This window comes from Streptopelia decaocto (assembly GCF_964273445.1).
Source record: "Streptopelia decaocto genome assembly, chromosome: 10".
NCBI classification, from domain to species: domain Eukaryota; kingdom Metazoa; phylum Chordata; class Aves; order Columbiformes; family Columbidae; genus Streptopelia; species Streptopelia decaocto.
In genome coordinates, this window is record NC_138665.1 from 18,774,602 (window position 1) to 18,789,764 (window position 15,163).

A 15,163-nucleotide genomic window follows, 5' to 3' on the forward strand; every position below is an offset into this window, starting at 1 on the left:
GAAGGCAGAGCAAGTCTACTATTAGTCAAAAGAAACAGGAATTAAAGAAAGTAATAACCTCAACTAAACTGAATGGGAAGCTGCCCTGTCTGCACAAATACTTGCCTCTAGTCTTTAGTAAATACAGCCAACATCAATATTAATGTGATCAGTCATTCAATATTTTTCCATTTTACCCCTTAATAAGTTTGCCGTACTCCAATCTTGCAGTTGGACAGTTTGCTTTACTGTGTGGAACAGGAGGAAAGGGCCAGTGCTTTCCGCAGAGAGCAGGCAGCAATGCGGCCGCTACACGGACTAAGAATCTTGAAATCGCTGACAAATATCGAGCAGCAGTTGATGCCACTGGCAGCCAAATCCTCATATGGAACCTACACCTGAGTTCGGTTATGAGACAGTTGGGCTGCAGGTTTCATTTCCTTCAATCTCATGCTTCCCAATCTCTGTTTTCTTGTCTTGATGGAGCACATCAGGCTGAATGGCTGACGGCGGTCACATTGCTCTCAGGTGGAGCGGCAAGTAGAACACACAACAAAAAGACTCATTACACCACGCAGTCAGTAGAGACAGGCCTAAACTAGTTAAGGAGGGTGGGTTTCATATTATTTTAAAATTTAAAACCAGTTTTCAGCCATTATGCTAATCCACTTAATGCTTGGAGTCCTCCAGTTTTTCTTCACCGCTTTCTTCTCCAACAGAAGGCTCTGTCATGTAACACATCCCTTTATCTGCCTCTTCTCCACCATCGCCCTGCCCAAATACATATTGTAGCCCTGACAGGATAAACCAACATATAGTTAAAACTTCATTTAAACATCTATACTTGTTATACCCACTAGGTGCAAAACATGACTTCAAATTACATCAAATGAGTAGAAAAACTAAACTAAAACGAATAAATGAAACCATTTTATTCAGTATCTCAAGAGCAGGAGTTTAAAACTTCAATGCCAAAACCTAAGTCTTATGGCTGAACAGGATACATGAAAAAATAATTTCTCAACCTGTTATGAAATTCTGTAGTAACCTGCTTCCAAGTTCAGTGCATTTGCTTGAAGGAGCTGTAAAACACAAGGTATTTTTCATAATCTGGATTGGTTTATTTTTACACGTTCAGGTGGGATATTGTATTAACATATTCAGTCTAAAGGACTATTTTGCCCATAATAAACTTCTTACAACCTAATATACAATATTCCATACTGTAAAACATTGTGGACAAGGTTAGGTTTTTATGCAACTAATCTCCTAGTAAAATGATATAAAAACTACTAAATCTGAATCTCTCTTTTCATAAAGTTCTGCAGAAGACTTCAATAACACACCTCCTTTCAGCGTGTCCTTTCCTTACATTGGTGTTTCACTGATATAACTGCAGAGAAAATGGAATTCTAACCTGGAGATTTTATTAGGAATGCAGTGCCAGCATTTTTAACTACGGGTATTCTCATCCCTCCTCATGACTTAGGCAGATGCATCCAATTAATGATGAATCATTGCACATAAATTTCCTGTTTAGCGCACACTGGCAATACCAGCATAACAACCTACAGACCTCAAAACAGGGAACAGAAACTCACTTGGTCACGTATCATCACCATTTTTGTCTACAGACCCCCCCAAAAGGTTTGGGTTTGGGTTTTGGTTTGTTTGTTTGTTTGAAGTGGGAGCTGCAGGTGTCCCAAGAAAGAAACTGTTCACTTTGGATTCCTAGATGAGCTATCATGCCATTTCAAAGAAACTACACTATTGCATGCAGATAGACATGTACGCACAACACATTGTATACAATATACAACTACAGATCACTACCAGAAGAAAAATTTGATTTATTGCGACCCTAACCACTACTCGGTTGTAATAAAAATCATGTGTGAAGGAAAGCGAGGATATTTTGATCACTAAGCACCAGGGCATTTAAGAACAGCTGTTCTGCACCCTCTTCATCACTGAAAGTTGGGCCACGATTGCACAGGAGGTGCTGGAAAAGAGAAGAACGAACTAGACAAACAACCTGGTTCTGTTTAAACACGCTGCATCTTCAGAACGGGCGGAGAAACGTGCCTCCCAGTCTCAAAAGTAAAATAAAGCCAGAAGAACATCTGTCCGTATCCTCCACTGAAAATTTTGGTCAAGTTACTTTCTGAAGTGGAAAGTCCATTCTCATGCTACCTATTTTGCTGATTAATTTTTGAAGATTCTTTTTCCTCTTTCAGGAATTGTCGTATCTCCCGCAGGAGCCCATTGCCCACATGCGCTGGATCAAGCTGCAATGTTCTGGTTTCTGATCCCTCCCAGGGAGGCCTGTGGAGCTGTAAACCCAGAGTTCACTGACATTTCAAAGGCACTTTTGTTACTCCTCATCTCTCTCTTCTGCAAGCACGGTAGTTGAACAGACCAACACCACGAAGGAAACTGATCCCAGATAACCCTCTCTTTCTTTTTTTAAAAATAATGATAGATAGAAGGGAACAACTTTTTCATACATTCAGATATGAACTTTACATTTCAGTGATCATACCTGAAGTTTAAAAAAAACCCAAAACATGCAACACATTTTTGGTGCCATAGACATGAGAACGGTTCCCTATAAAAGGTGACAAAATCCAATATGCCACTTAATATAATATTTTAATTTAGAATGAGTGATGATGTCTCAGAGATTTTTTAAAAGTAGGTTGGTACGTAGTTTCATTTCTCTCATCTTGAAAATTACCGAACTATCTATCCTCTGAATAGCCTCATATAAACTTCCACAGCATGCGGTCATCATTTAAATACTACACCGAAAAGATTTCAGTTCCCTTTCATTTATATCACTTTTCATATACTTTGACTTCAGCTTTCAGAGTTAGAATCTTCAAGCATTTTTAAATGTATGTAAGAATATAGCCCTGTTTGACTTGTGAGAATGGAGAAATCTATGAGCAACCAAGAGCACTATTTTGGCTATCGCCTTCTTTTCTTAGTCTTAGGGGTAATTGCCTGCACAAGTTCATTGTTCTCAATCAGGCACTATAAAGCGTACACTTAAATCAAATGGTCTCCAGTGCAGGGGACAAGTTGCTTGTCCTCCACTTTGGCTCATTAATGGCTTTTAGCCTTCAACAGAGAAATGGCTTTGAATTTTATTATAAGCTTCTTCTCACTGACCCTTTTGATTGCTGAGGTTTTAAAGAACACAACCATAACCACTGCAGTCCACATAATAAATAAAAGCAACATAATAAAGGTAACCGGGTCTTTCGGAAGTTTGCAAGGGCTCCAGGAGATGAGCAGTTGATTCCTTCAAGCTGAGCAGAGAAGCATGAAATGAACTTCAGCTTGCAACAAACTTGGAAGACATGTAAGAAGGAACATGTCCCATTTTAATATTATTTAATACCGGGACCGACAAGGAGTTTTAACAGCAAAGAGGAAGATCCTTTAATGGAGGAAAGCTTCAAATCTGGAGTGATCCGGAGGCACCAATTATTATAAGTGATGACAATTTTAGATGTCCACAAATGCCAGAATGTAGTTTCTATTTTAAAGCACTATAAACAGTCTATTGTATCTGAGTGGAACAACATTCCATTGATTCTTTAGAAAATAAACTTAAGAAAACTCTTAGAAAAAGCAAGTAGAAAGCTTGCTACTAGCTCTAGTGATAAACTTATTAGTTTTCACTCTATGCAAAGGAAATGGAACAATATTAAGGTGAATGAATTTAGGTGTAGATCAAAAAAATGAAGGATTATGCTGCCAGGGAGTGAAGGATTATCATCACTTACCTCCCTCATCCAGAAGCTTCCCACTCAGGGGCTGGGATGTATCTGAAGAGTAACATGTAATGGAAATTTGTAGCATTAAATTAACTGCAGCTGATTGGAAGCACCTGATGGAGAAGAGGTGAGAATACCTGCTGTTTTAGAAGTGTGAATAGGATAATCCCCAAATCTGACTTTTTCGTCTTCTGCCCTGACATTAACTATTAAGGTTAAAATTTGCCTGAACACTGGAAAAAATACTATTATAGTCAGTTACAATAAGCTATTGGAGAGTAGTTTTGCAGACCAATACAAAGAAAAACTGCTCAAGTTATGGTTTTTAACTGAGACCGTAGCCTCACGACTGACACCAGGAGTCAAATAACCAGGCGATACACTTGGTAGCAAAAGGAGATAAAGGTTTTGGTTGATGAGTAGTGGCACAGCCCAAGCACACCTATCATCTCCTCAGTACGCTATCGAAATACGTAAGTCAAGGCTCCAAAAACCAAAATCTTACCTAGTAAGTGTGTACTCCCTGAGTCCTGAATGCAGGTTCATGGCGGAAAAAGTACCTATGCATCCACGCAATCGTTTATCTCGACCAATCTTCCACGTTACAAACAGTGGGCTGTGTTAGGGAAGAAAAAAAGACATGATCACAGAAGCAATATTGACAGTCGGTGGGAAATTTTAGCAACAGCGCCCTTCCATTTCGGGCAGCGGGGGGCACATCTCTAGAATAACTGTATCTGAGCAGGCCGTAGTATTTAGAAATGTCCTTTGCAATTGTTTTGGCTGTACTAGAAATGTGGCTCATGTGGAATAGTTAATGGACAGAATTAAACTGCTTAGTAATATATGATGTGCTCAGTGTCCCTCAATGTTACCCATTAACCTTCTCCTATAAATGAGAAAAGCCTCAGACATCTGTATGTAAGCAACCCTTTACAGAAGGGAAAAATACCCGTCACACCGGTCACCCCTCCACCTGAACACAAACACTTTGGTCCTTAACACTGCTGGCAAGGAACTACCAGAAACCCTTGGAACACCAGACAATTTAGGAACACTCTCCAAACTTAAAGAACTGCCTGGGGCAAGGGGATTTTCCCCATGAATCCCAAGTCAGTATTCAAGAATCTCAAAAACGTCCACGAGTGGAACAAAATCTCCAGTAACTTGAACGTGTCTCAGTTATATGAGTGTGACAAGGAAATGCTTCTACCAGACAGCTTTGTGCCCATCTGTACACTAAGTTAACAAGAAGAGACAAACGGTACAGCTTTTGGGGACCAAGGTTTTCCCTGCAGTTTGAGGGCATCGCATCAACACACAAGCAACAGAAAACTACACAAACTTGAATTTCTCAAGGGAGTGCATGTGCCTCCTGGATACCCAGTACTCTCAGTTCTAACAAACATTCACATTCCTCAGATGAACAGGGATGTATAGAGAAGAAAAAGCATATAAAATGTACTATTTTTCCAGAAATGAGACAAATCGAAGTGGAAGACACAGACAACAGTGCACTTTCCCTTACTGTTAGGCTTAATAAATAATAATAATTTAATAAAAGGCATTTTAGTAAAAGAACTTGACACAGGCTATTCTTCATCACCAATAGGTGCACTTTTCTGCAGAACAAGCAACCCCACGCCACCAAACCAGGGAGCAGCTCCTTGTTAAATACCAAAACATATCTGGTGCTCATTTTCGCAGAAAGTCATAGGCCCTTCAGACACAAATACAGATGATTCTTGAGATGCAGACCACAGCCACATTGCTCTGAGGCTGGCAAGGTGCATCTCTGCCATTTAACGCACCTGCAATCGCCACACGGCCACTGGAGGAAGCACGATGATTCCTCCACAAAGCTCTTGGACCAGGCATTGTCACCTGCAGCTGTGGACACACGGACAAACCATCACGCTGCATCTATCTTGGGGTTTTTTTCATAGTGTCTGTACTATATAGTCCATAGCCATTGCTATGATGATCGAGACATCTAAGATGCAGTGACCTACCCCAGGCCAGCACCTGAGAAGCGGGACATTACAAAGCAAACGTCATTACCACAGAGAATCATAGAATCATTTTGGTTGGAAGAGACCCTCAGGATCATCAAGTCCAACCATAACCTGACCAACTCTAGCACTAAACCATGTCCCTGAGAACCTCAATTAAACACCTTTTAAACATCTCCAGGGATGGTGACTTTAAGGAGGGAAGGAGATCCAGAAACACAGATACAGTCAAAAATTCACAAAATGTCAAGCTGCAGTTTCTCTGTGTTCTGTGAACCTCCCTTTCTAGCTACGTTAAAGACTCTTAAAATATACTAAGGCCAAGAGCTTTACTGTATGAGCAGCTGCATGGATCCAACTGCATGGATCAGTGCACAGTGTAACAGAGGTGGAGGTAGCTGTGCGGGTGCATATATCATACATAGGTATGAGGGGGGGTTGGATTCTCAAGGAATAGCCCATATTCCTTGTCTCCTTGCAGCCCGTTGGCTTTGCCTGCTGTGGCACAGGACACTCCCCTGTGACGGCAGAGAAGGACGTTCCGCAGCCTCGGTGGCGCCCCAACCACTCCAAACCTTCCAAAACCTGAGCATGTTCCTCCTCATTTCGCTGAACTGGACAAGTTGCCTTCTTTCAATAATGATGAATAGAAGAGGAAGCTGAAGTCATATCTTTCTTTTGGATATCCCTTTATTCCTTTTGCCCTACCCTCCCATCTCCCCTTTTTTGTTGTTGTTGTTGTTTGGTAAAAACCGAAGAGCATAAAGCCAGAAGAGACTATTACCTAACATTTAGTAGAATGCAGCAAGTGGTATTTTACTAACACTTTCATGAAAGGTACCCCAGCTCCCCTAAACGTTATCAACAAAATTATGAGATCGCAATGGCACTGAGAACACTCTCTCTCCTTGCACAAAAACAAGCCTGACTACGATTCAAATTGGACTCCAGGATTATTCTCTTGACCTTTATATTTGGATGATGAGATTTACTAGCTGTAATACACTTAGCGGAGGGCTATAATTCAGGGACGTATATACACATTTACTTTCTCATCAAAACTGAATTCCTTCTAGGATGCGTCATTACTGCTTCTTTAAAAGGACAATAGAAGAAAACATCCAAAGACCGTTGCCGAATGTCAAACAGATTAGTGAAACTTCTGCATACGCTTTGAAGGTCCTTGTCAATGAGTACCCACAGGAAAAAAGTAAAGGTTATATACACACATACCGTCAAGACAGAATGTAAACCTCTGCCTATTGGCTAAATGAACTGGTATCCAGCCACACTATACAGCATAAAATCTGCATAAAGACATTCTTCCAGCCTTTCAGCTTCTGTATTCCCCACATTTGCCTCTCTGTTCCCCAGGAGTCACTGAAGGTGTCAGTGTGTCTACACAGAAGATATAAGCCTACTGAACAGAATTACTTTTCTTAATTACCATCACACATGATATCAAAGTGTCCCAGGGACCAGAGGTTCAGAACAGTCAGTGACCCAAGAGGATTCTGACTCTCAAAAATAAGGCTGAAACAGTTGCTGCTATCATAAGGAATAATTATATTCTATAATTTTCCTCATAAGCAATCCACATCCTCCATCTTAAAAATTACACAAAATAATGGGGACACCATCCCCCCCAATGAAAAATTAGAAGGTGCCTCAAAACTTCACTGAAGTTCAAAACCTCTGGAAAAATTCTGATTTCCTGCTGAAATGTTTTCCCAGCCAGCTTGTACCCAGCCATTCCTGTGCCAACATTGTCCTTTAGTTTAAATAGTTCTTTTTCCCCTCCCGGTTATTATTCCCCAAAGTATTTATAGAAAGAATTCACATGCCTCTCCAGACCTCACTTTGCTGAGGTAAATGGGTTGTGTTCATTCAGTTTCGGCTCAAAGAGGATCTTTCCAGTCTGACCATACCAGCTCCTCTCTGCAGCTTTTTCCAGTTTAAATTCACCTTCTTGAACATCAGTGTCCAGAACCGTCTGTGGAATTACAGAGGCAGGTCCCAAATCTGCATTAATGCTTCCATCTCTGAACTACAAACACCGACTGCTACATTTTAGGATTAATTCTCGCAGCCTAATATAAAGTCCAAGTCCACCGTTCAAAACTTTACAGAGCATTTCTAGTCTTACGCTAAACAAAGACAATAGAAAACCTTCTCATAGAATCTCAACAAGCTATGCAAAGAATTGGTTTGTTTCTAGTGATGCTCTTCTGCTTTTTATTGGCATCCTTGGTTCCAGCTGCTTGCCTCTTTCCTCCAAGCCTGCAATGCTTCTCTTGTCTATTAAAGCCAATAAGCCACAAATAAACTTGCCATCTAACATAACTGCAAATCTGAGATCTGAGGCTAAGTGCCAAACTCCACAGATATCAATGTCAAGAACAGCTAAGTAAACAGGTACATTTTCAACCTGAAAAAGAATCCTGATCTTCATCTGTTATCTGTTTTTCTTAGAATAAAAAGGAGGGATTTTTTTGAATGACACATTGTTAGATCTAAAACGAAAATTTATACCTCGAGGCACTTGAAAGAAAACAGAAGAGAAGATAAAATCTTCAGTAAAAAGCTGAAGAGGCAGCAGATGTGATGCTAGGAGTCCAACGACATACAGCAAGAATGCAGCTACACATCACAGGCTGGAGACGAGGCCTCTTTTCGCCTAAAGAAGTTTGAACCCATGCATCCCACAAGAGTGGGAGAGCGTATCGGGTGGAATGCGTGCAGCTTTCTGCCCCTGGCTCCCTCTTGATGTAGTATGAAAGCTAAGCTGGGTTTGGTTGGTTTGGGGTTTGTTGCTTCTTTTGTTTGGTTTTATTTTGTTTGTTTTTTAAATTCACAAAAGCAGGTGCTGAGCTTCCCTGGGAGGGCTCTAACAATCACCTTCAAATAGTTCTCTAACTCAGTTTAGGGTGAAGCATCTTATTAAACAGGAAAACAGCTCCGAGCTTGGCAATGAGCCCTCTTGAACCAAGAGACTTAGAAATTTGCTTGTCTGTTGGGTTATCCAGCTTCTCATCATGGAGCCAGGAACCTCTAACAGACCCTGCTGACAGTGTTAACAACAACAGAACATCCTAAACACTCAGCTCCTGAAAGCTGGTGGTAATAATAGAATCACAGAATGGTTTGGGTTGGAGGGACCTCCCCAGCTCCCCAGTGCCCCCCCTGCCATGAGCAGGGACATCTTCACCAGCCCAGGGTGCTCAGAGCCCCGTCCAGCCTGGCCTGGGATGTCTCCACCATGTCTCACAGGTATCATTCTCCCACGAACCATGTAGAGCAGACTGTGTACAACGTGTTTCAGACTGTACAGAAGCAGAAGAAGGGACCAAATCCAGATCCTTAGAAGCATTTGTAAACACCTTAATCATTCTTCTTTCATAAGGGTCTGTATTTTGTGATTCTTCATTTGTTTGTGAGCCAGACACTAAAAAAATATTTCCAAGCAACCTGAAGACTATAAATTTTCCAGCCAGTCACTGCTGTTTATGGAAAAGTCTTGCCCAGCTCTAACCTAAATAGTAGGCAATTGTTTCAGTTATTTGCTATAGAGGTTGTCAGGCACTACTCCACAAAAACCAGCTGATCACGTCTATTGTTTTTCCCTACGTTCAGTTACAAAACCAAATTAAAGAGACAGTTGCAACGCAGTAAGAGTTTAAATTAATATTGCTGCCTTAGATACAATTGCTGTCATCAAAAGGGGCATACATACATACATAGTCTGTCTCCTTGACAGGCGGCTGCGACACAGGCACGTGTCCAACACCCTGAACGCTGACCTTAACGGCTGGCCAGCAAACATGCGGCTGAAGCACGGGTCACCCGATCAGAGCGCTGCCCCGCGTGTCACTGCAGCTACTATTACACTATTTTCATTAATGAAGAAACTAGGACAGCCCTGTACTTTACTGGAGCATTTATCTGTTACAACTTCTGGAGAGCCGGAGCACTTAACATGAAGGTCACGAGATATAAACCTACATTAACATTGGCAGAAAGTATCAAAACACTCATACACCATGCTTACCAGTGCCTTAAGCATATTTCTTATTAAAGTTTTACAATCAAATTCACCTAAAACAATTATCGACCTGCTTGCTATACATTACTGAAAATATTTAGACTGAAAGCAAAAGCGTGCAAGCTACCTCAGTAATCAGCTATCGCAGTAAGAGTCAGCAGGCCCACAACTTACACTGACATCAGGGAGAAAGCATTGTCAAAAATATCTTAATGTAAAGTAACACTGGATACAAGCTGCCTTTTATTTGTCAGCACATTTAATTAAAAGGTGTGGGGGTTCTTTAAGCTGGGGCAAGGGGGAGAAGGCAAGAAGTATGAATATATTTGTCTTTTTCTGGTACCGTCAGAAGCAGTTTCTCTTCCTTATGATGGATAGGGAGGAAGAGAAAGGGGAGGAAGGTGGGAAGAACAGGGGAAAGGATGGGTAACAGACCAAGAATATTCCTCTACTTTCATAAAAGATGAGAGACAACTTTCTTGGTTTCAGTTGAAGCCTTCTAAGTAGTAAACAAACTTGTAGGACTTTGAAAAGGATTAAACTTGATGAACTGATAGATGAACTTATATTTAGACATACCCCTTAATTATAGTTATTTAACCTACCATCTTTTATATCCAGAGAAGGAAGGAAAGTCTCTACAGCCCTAACGTTACCAGACACCTGGGGCTGCAGGATCAGACGCTCGGAAGAGTCGCACGCTCATCCCTTCGGAAGGCCCGAGTGCTCCTGACGATTTCCAAGGTACAACGTGCCCAGAAAGGACTTCAAACAAGCACAGCACCACCAGCAGTTCTTATGGTTTTGTTTTATACAAGTGAATGAGCTGTTGTTCCTACACTCTAGAAATGTAAACATTTATACTTCTTGACATAAAGCTTTATGTTATTTGGGATCATTGTACACCTTCAAATAATGCTAAACCCTCACGCCATACTGTTTCAAACTAGAAGCATCTGGATAAAGGGAAATTACAGCTTAGCCTCCGAGCAGCATGCGACGCCAGCCTGAGCCGCGCGGAGCGCAGCCTCCCCGCTAACTTCGTTAAACTCCAGGCTGCGGCGTTTCCAGATGTCACAATTCAGTGAGCTAATCCACATTCCTCAATACAAGAGAGCACAACTCAGTAACGAAGGAGGCGCCAACACGTACACCGACGGCTTTATCAGGGGCATCTACGCACCGAGGCATGGGATGGAGGCAGATATGTTGAAAGTTTTCTAGTTTGTGATGAAAGGGGAAACTTGATGGATGATACTATGGAGCTGGTCAACAACAACAAATCTGGTGAGTGCTTTTCTGCAACAGTCGTACGAGCACACAATGTGGTGCAAGGACATTTTAGTTGAACAGATATGTTCTGGAAAAAAAGCTGGTGAGACACAAGAAAGTCAAGACAAGTGGTTGTGAATCTCCAAAGAGGAATAAGGGAGAATGACACCCCCCACACACACTTTATAAAGATGGAATTAGATAAATGTAGACAATTAACGCATAAGACTTTTCTGGAAGACAAAAGAAGCAAGAAAATGAAGCAAAAGTCAGTAGCTCCGCACAGGAAAGGAAATTTCCTCACAGGAAATGGACACAAATGCAAACAAAGAGTAACACTCACAGTAACAGATCCACCTGGAGAAATCGGAAATAAATCAGGTTATTGAAAAGAGACAGAAAAGCAACAAAGCACAAGAAAGAGAGGCAAAATGGAGACAATAAATTTGCAACATGAGAGATGGATATTCATGATTATAAAGGAAAAACAACTATCATGAGAGAAGAAAGAGAAAGACGGAAGTTGTTGGCCAGTTACTTAGCTGGAGAGACTTGGGGGGACACCCAGCAACAGAGAAGGCTGAGAAACCCAAACTGTAAAATGTGCGATTTAAAAAATCCCAATGGTAAGAAACATGAATGGTGGGACTGTGTGCCTGGGAGGACGTACATGACCAGCACCAGCGGCTCCTCAAACGCCTCCAAAACCAGGGCACTGCCAGCAATACTGTAAATGTATTTGAATCCGCCCTTTAACAGGAGAGGAGACCAAATGGCCTCCTGATGTTTACTGCAGACCCGGTTTCTGATTTGGTATGATGCAATGTAAGAGAACAAAGGGACAATTCACACACAAAACTGGCCGTTAAATTGGGGAAGAGACAGTTGTCATTATAAACCTCCAGGATTGGGAAAAAAAAATCTGATAGAAACCACATTCATCTCACACTTCTGTACGCTTCCTTCTGTGTAGCAGTATTACACAAACTGAGAAAAAGAGATACATAACATTAACCAGATCCTAAAGATCAGAAAACATTCATTTTATTGCTTCAAGGAGTGGAAGATGCACAGTTCCAGTGAGGTTCAAGGTGCTATTCAACATTTGAGTGTGGAAGCCCTTTCTGAATCAAGAATAGAAGGCGGCTTCTTCAGCAACTTACCTACAAGTTCAAAGAGGGCTCTGAAGTGAAAATGTAAAGCGGCACACAGATGGTAGTCCTCCTATTCTGAAAGGCAATATAAAGAGCCTTTTGGGGGTGGGGTAAATATATATATTTTTTTCTAGTATTAGCTCACCTTAAAGACTTCAGTCCTTCAGCCTAGTTAGCCTAGATGGAAACAAAAAGCTAGTTTCCCCACTGCGGTTCCACTTCACACATTTGGACATGATTTAAAAAGCACTACTTGCTTGACTACTTTTACACAATCAGAAAAAGAATTAGCTACTAAGTGTCTGAAATACATTACCCTGCCTGTGTTCAATTACACACATATACACAAACTAGCTCCCCCCCCAATATACTGGGATAATGACTTCATCCAGCAACATTCATAAAGACTGGACTATGTCTGAAAATGACACAGATTACCCCGAACAGCAGGAAATTTATTCTGTGATAATGTTTTTCCTTGCGGGAAGATATGCTGAGATTCTTAAAACGGCTTTATATTGCATTAGTCCTTCAGCACATTTAGTCGATGAAGAAGGTTCATTCTTGCCAATAGAGGATGATCCAAAGACAATCAGCACAATCTACTGGCTTCAGAAGCTGGAAGCAAGAGCTTCAAGTTTTCTATTCAGATACTACATAATTACTGAAAAAATTAAATACTTCTGAGGGCACAGCCTATTCTTTCAGTCATTCTTAGGACTAAATCATCAAACCAGCAACTCTTCCAAATACTGTATTTCAGAAACAAGCATTTAGAGGTTTCTTTCTTTACTGATATAACAGACTTAGTATATTTGGTAGTTTTCCTGAAATGGCCACATGCCCTAGAGAGATCGGCCTCCCAACCAAAACCTGAGCTGCTAGGTGTGAATTTGTTTGCAAGTTCTGCTTATCTAAGCAGCTAATCTTAAGGAAGGTCAGAAAGCAGCTACTATTTTAAGAAAATCTAGTTTAAATAACGACATAATCGGGGTTAAAAATAAGAGGACTGCTTACTCGTAGGTCATTTTCTAGAGTGAACCTACGACACCTTAATTAAGATTGCATTCAAGCTATCAAAATTCATTTTAAAATGGACATAACTTCACAAATGCAGCCAGATGATGTGGTTGTTCATTCAACCGCAGGAGCGGTTCTGCTGTTCTTGTATACTAGATTATGAGCTGATGGAATATGGGCAGCATTCCAGAAAAGACAAGGTGAAAGTAGCAATTTATAAGGCAGGGACAACAACTTTTCAGGACAGGAGACTCAGTTCGGCACTAGCCTGTATTTACAAAGTGGTTCTTTTGCACCTCTCATCTGACTCCCACAAGACAATCCATAAACTTTGTGAAACAAATTGAGTTTCTATGACATATGTTCTTAAGTTCGCTGTTCACTTTGCTAAAATAAATATTTACATGTAACAAGATCCAGAACTACTCAGAAATCACACAAGTTGGTTATGTAGGCTTCTTTAGCACTGCTAAAAAAAGATTTGAATGTTTACAGTTCCTCAGAGAAACACAATCCACAGTAAAAGTTACATTCTACACAAGGAGAGAATCACAGCTCAGGACAAAAGCGCTTCGACCCCCTTTTATACTCAAAGACAGTGTTGCCAGCCCACAAGCGTGTTTGAAACCAACCAGAAGGATTTGTAGCAGGACTGAACTTGACTTTTGAGAAACAACATTCAAAATGGCACCGTCCTCTTCCTCCAATTCCCATAATGACGACCTCAGCTGGGTACAGACTGGGTTTGTGTGAGCGGCTGATGTGTCACACTGCGGAGTGTGCAAACCCCGGCCAAGGAGACACACCGGTTCATCAGCTCATTCTGCTTCACATTACAACACTCCAACACGTCCCAACTGCAGTTCTCGTCCGCCACAAGCTCCAAGATCATCCAGCTGGTTTATATCTCAATCAGCAGATATCAGGTTTATACATCTGGAGAGCTCTTAAATCACTAAGTTAAATTAAGTCATCTAGAATTGGGTATCTTCAAAACGTCAATCCCTGGGGTTGTACCGCAGCCACTAAAGCCAGTTGTGTTTCCAAGACATTAAGATCAAGTTTAAGTGAGGGTATAGGCATGGCCATATTTTTAAATTTAGAATTTTTTAATTATAATTTAAAAAAAAATAATTAAAAAATCAAACCTTAAAACTATTTCACCCATACAGCTGCAGAGACAGCTTTCCAAGTATGACCCGAGTATTAGCCAATGCAGGATCACAAGGTTATTCCAGCACCTTGGCCGCTGATCTTAGCAACGGCAGCATGAACACAGCCCTCGTGTTTACTATTTCTTGTCAGAATCACGCATGCAACACAGAAACCATTAGTCATTCCAAATTGAAAATATTCTCTGCAATGATGAAGAACAGTGGCACAAAGCTGCCACCCACACAAAAGAGAGAGGGGAGGACACGATTTGGGAGTAGAGATAAGGAAGAAAAAAGGAAGGAGAAGTAAAATGGAAAACTCATAGTTCCTCCGGAAGACTCTGGAAATGAGGGAACAGTGGGGAAAGAGAAGGGCTTTTTCATCTTGCTCTGAACGCCGAGTAGAATGGGCCTGACAGTCTAAAATAATAAAAGCTAACAAAGTAAAAAGGAACCAGCAGAACAGGACAAGGGGTCACATCCTCTTTACAGCACAGCAATGGGGATGCCAAGGCTCCTCACCAGGGTATTATCACAGTACTTTCTGTGATCATGCACACCATGATCCCCTGCTCTTCCATATTTACCTCTGACTAGTCGGTTTAGCCGTCTATCTTGTAAACTTCTGCTAATCCTATCCAAGCCCTGGCCAGCAAAGGAAACACACAAACGTGCTCCTCAAAACCAAAATCTCTTGCCACACCAAAAATCACTGAAGACAATAAACAATCAGCTTTCATTCTTT

The 15,163-nt window shown here is 41.1% G+C and overlaps 1 protein-coding gene across 1 annotated transcript in view; it reads right to left on the bottom strand.

Annotated features, from left to right (window-relative positions):
• Positions 1-15,163, bottom strand: part of AMMECR1 (AMMECR nuclear protein 1) — a gene marked incomplete at its 5' end in the record, with an annotated part of 65,978 nt that overhangs the window by 30,324 nt on the left and 20,491 nt on the right. The window contains one exon of the mRNA XM_082062073.1: positions 4,270-4,380. Within this exon, the coding sequence (XP_081918199.1) occupies positions 4,270-4,380 (111 nt within the window). The remainder of the gene's footprint in view (positions 1-4,269; positions 4,381-15,163) is intronic.